The sequence below is a fragment of the Haliotis asinina genome, chromosome 14 (assembly GCF_037392515.1).
Source record: "Haliotis asinina isolate JCU_RB_2024 chromosome 14, JCU_Hal_asi_v2, whole genome shotgun sequence".
NCBI lineage: Eukaryota > Metazoa > Mollusca > Gastropoda > Lepetellida > Haliotidae > Haliotis > Haliotis asinina.
In genome coordinates, this window is record NC_090293.1 from 41,157,677 (window position 1) to 41,161,661 (window position 3,985).

General features: G+C 47.3%; 1 protein-coding gene across 1 annotated transcript; it reads right to left on the reverse strand.

The window, feature by feature from the left end:
* Positions 1 to 1,905: 1,905 nt before the first annotated feature.
* On the reverse strand, positions 1,906 to 3,600 carry LOC137260792 (dynein heavy chain-like). The gene is made up of 2 exons (XM_067798360.1): positions 3,541 to 3,600; positions 1,906 to 3,372 (listed from the first exon to the last, which is right to left on the reverse strand). Exons 1-2 carry the CDS (start codon positions 3,598 to 3,600, stop codon positions 1,906 to 1,908), a joined length of 1,527 nt encoding a protein of 508 aa, XP_067654461.1.
* Between the last annotated feature and the right edge of the window lie 385 nt (positions 3,601 to 3,985).

Here is a 3,985-nt window from a genome sequence, read left to right on the forward strand (position 1 = left end):
TAGCTCTAAAAAAAACCCAATTATTACAGACCAGAAAACACACGCACGCACGCACGCACGCACGCACGCACGCACGCACGCGCATACGTGCATTTGCGTCGCTATATTAGTGTAATACGTTACCACTGACCTTGTTTACGGATTCACGCTAATGTTAAGTTTCGTTCATTTGGCAGTTAGCTTATGTAAATACGGCACATTAATGCTCAGAGCCAGAAAACCATTTACAGTAAGTCATCAAACATGGTCAATCCGTTCTACACAGAACCATTAGAAATGTTCCCACACCTTCAGGAGCAGATATATGCAGCTCAAAATAGTTCAAGAACATGGGAGCTTTCATGTGGCTACAGTTGATCTGTCATGGTTGGTGTGTATTGAAACAAACATCAATCCATTCACCTAAATGTTGTTAACTTGTTTTGGGGTAGAGAGTTGCTACAAGCAGACATTTCCGACATGATCACTTAGAATCAGCTGAGACACCGTTGAATAGCAAATATGCTGGAGACGCGTTACGTTGCCATGGTTACACACGTGCGAGACTGATGTTTGGTTACACTGTCAAAATTAAGCAGGTATCTCCACAACCCCAGTCCCAAATATAATAGTGAGAGAGTTGATGAGGTAGTATTTTCTAGGGTGACATTCAATTCCTTGCGAAATTAAGGTGTACGACCAAGTATTTCCCACTCTCTGAGTATGTTAGTTCAGGCTACAGTTCGCAGTAGTCACTGGCACTGTCTGGAAGTCATGGGATGTCACGATATGCCCGGCATCACCCTAGAGCGTGTGTGGGATGGGTTTATGTGCTGCTGGTTTCGGTTCATTGCTGAACGCCGTAGTGGTTAGCATTCCCGCTAAATCACAGCGTCATGTGCGTAGTCCAAGTCTGGAACAGATATATACCAGAGGCTGCTCTATACTATCACGTGGAACGGCCAACGCCATGGGCGTACGTGACGTTGGCAACTCCAGCAGATCAACCCGACTGGCCACCCCATCTATTTCAGTCGTATTTTCACATGGGTAATTGGGTGTTTGAGACGCTGAATATGAGAATATTGCTGACCAATGAAAAATGCAACAGTAGCATTGACGATAATCTGGTAGTACGACATAAGCCTTGATAAGCTAGTATGAGTTTAGTGAGTGAATGTTTTAAGTTAAGTTGAAATGGGGTTTAACGTCGTTCTTGAGAATATTTCGCTCAATGTGACGATGTGGATGCGTGTGTACGTGTGACTGCTGTATTAGCCCAACTCCCTGTGATACCATGACGTGTTAAGCATGAATACCCCACTCAGACACACTGCACTGACCCCGAGTCGACCAGTCCTAGTTGCACCCATTAAAAGCCGATTACCCAGGCAGGGACCAACAAGTATCATATTTAATGTCCTGCTGTATGCCACGGTCGAGGATTAGACCCGCGACCTTCCGGTCACTTCGCACAGGCGTTCTAACCACTACACCACGGAGTCGGTCGAATGTTGTTTGGTGGAATGTTTTGTTGACCTGTCGCTGTCATCAAACCTACGATGTGCTTTTATTCTCAGCCGGTGAGGATACAAATGAAATTGGTCTTCGTTAACTCATGCATGTCATAAAAGGCGACTTACGGATCGGGTAGTCCCAAACGAGTTAATCGATACTCATGTTGTTGGTCAGGGGGTCGTCTGGTCGAGATTCTATATATTATTTAAAGATGAGGTATTGTGGCGGTAATCAGCCAACTTATGAGTCATGAGATGATATCACCGCAATATCACAGACGTCTATGACCAAGCACCATGAAGTTGTGCACGGTCGTCCACTCATGATGGGCTTATGTTGAGGAAGAAGTGTGCTCTAACTGCACCAGCAAACAGTCTACACACCCAGAATGTCAGCACACATCAGTCATCATTCCCAATCCAGGACATTGAGATCCCACTGCAGGACATGTTGATCTTGCTGTTGGACATGGACATGCCGCAGTACGACATGGAGGCCCCACTGTAAGACATGAAGATCCAGCTCGAGGACATGGAGGCCCCACTGTAAGACATGGAGATCCATCCCCAGGACATAGAGATCCCACTGAAGGACACACAGATCCCACTGTAAGACATGGAGATCCATCCCCAGGACATAGAGATCCCACTGAAGGACACACAGATCCCACTGTAAGACATGGAGATCCAGCTCCAGGACACCGAGATCCCACTGTAAGACATGGAGATCCAGCCCCAGGACATAGAGATCCCACTGAAGGACACCGAGATCCCACTGTAAGACATGGAGATCCAGCCCCAGGACATAGAGATCCCACTGAAGGACACCGAGATCCCACTGTAAGACATGGAGATCCAGCTCCAGGACATAGAGATCCCACTGAAGGACACAGAGATCCCACTGTAAGACATGGAGATCCAGCTCCAGGACACAGAGATCCCACTGTAAGACATGGAGATCCAGCCCCAGGACATAGAGATCCCACTGAAGGACACCGAGATCCCACTGTAAGACATGGAGATCCAGCCCCAGGACATAGAGATCCCACTGAAGGACACCGAGATCCCACTGTAAGACATGGAGATCCAGCTCCAGGACATAGAGATCCCACTGAAGGACACACAGATCCCACTGTAAGACATGGAGATCCAGCTCCAGGACACAGAGATCCCACTGTGAGACATGGAGATCCAGCCCCAGGACATAGAGATCCCACTGAAGGACACAGAGATCCCACTGTAAGACATGGAGATCCAGCTCCAGGACACAGAGATCCCACTGTAAGACATGGAGATCCAGCCCCAGGACATAGAGATCCCACTGAAGGACACCGAGATCCCACTGTAAGACATGGAGATCCAGCTCCAGGACACAGAGATCCCACTGTAAGACATGGAGATCCAGCTCCAGGACACAGAGATCCCACTGAAGGACACAGAGATCCCACTGTAAGACATGAAGATCCAGCTCCAGGACATACAAATCCCACTGAAGGACACAGAGATCCCACTGTAAGACATGGAGATCCAGCTCCAGGACATAGAGATCCCACTGAAGGACACAGAGATCCCACTGTAAGACATGGAGATCCAGCTCCAGGACATAGAGATCCCACTGAAGGACACAGAGATCCCACTGTAAGACATGAAGATCCAGCTCCAGGACATAGAGATCCCACTGTAAGACACTGAAGGACACAGAGATCCTACTGTAGGAAATATAGATCCACTGTAGGACATGGTGATCCATGTCTAGGACATAGAGACCCTCCTGTAAGACATGAAGATCCAGCTCCAGGACATAGAGATCCCACTGAAGGACACAGAGATCCCACTGTAAGACATGAAGCTCCAGCTCCAGGACATACAGATCCCACTGAAGGACACAGAGATCCTACTGTAGGAAATATAGATCCACTGTAGGACATGGTGATCCATGTCTAGGACATAGAGACCCTCCTGTAAGACATGAAGATCCAGCTCCAGGACATGGAGATCCCACTGAAGGACACACAGATCCCACTGTAGGACACAGAGATCCTACTGTAGGAAATACAGATCCACTGTAGGACATGGTGATGTCCTGTAAGACATGGAGATCCATCTCTAGCACATGGAGATCCTGCACTTCTGATCGCTCCCCAAATCACTGACCATGCATTCCTATGGTGCAGACTGATACATTGTTTACCAACTTTGAATTTTGAACTTACAGAAGCAAGGCGTCTCTATCCTCAGATACATCCAGGTACAGCAAAAATGTTTTGGGGACATGAATATATGTGTTTTTCCTGTGTAATCGATGTGATTCTGCTATCCTGGGTCCAGTCTAATAAATGTCCACTCCTCCAGGTCAGATCTGTTGGGTATTCAATACACGTTTATTACCACGTGGTCAACATATGGGTAGTTGCATACTAATCACATACCTCACATGAGTGTCTTATTGCATTGACCTGTGTCATAACGACTTAATTCGGACATAATGA

Excerpts from the sequence above, each read along its gene's own strand:
- LOC137260792 (XM_067798360.1), bottom strand. The coding sequence starts at position 3,600 with ATGGATCTCCATGTCTTACAGGACATCACCATGTCCTACAGTGGATCT. Across the intron at positions 3,373-3,540 it reads GTGGATCTGTATTTCCTACA|TGGGATCTGTATGTCCTGGA; the intron begins GTAGGATCTCTG and ends TGTGTCCTTCAG.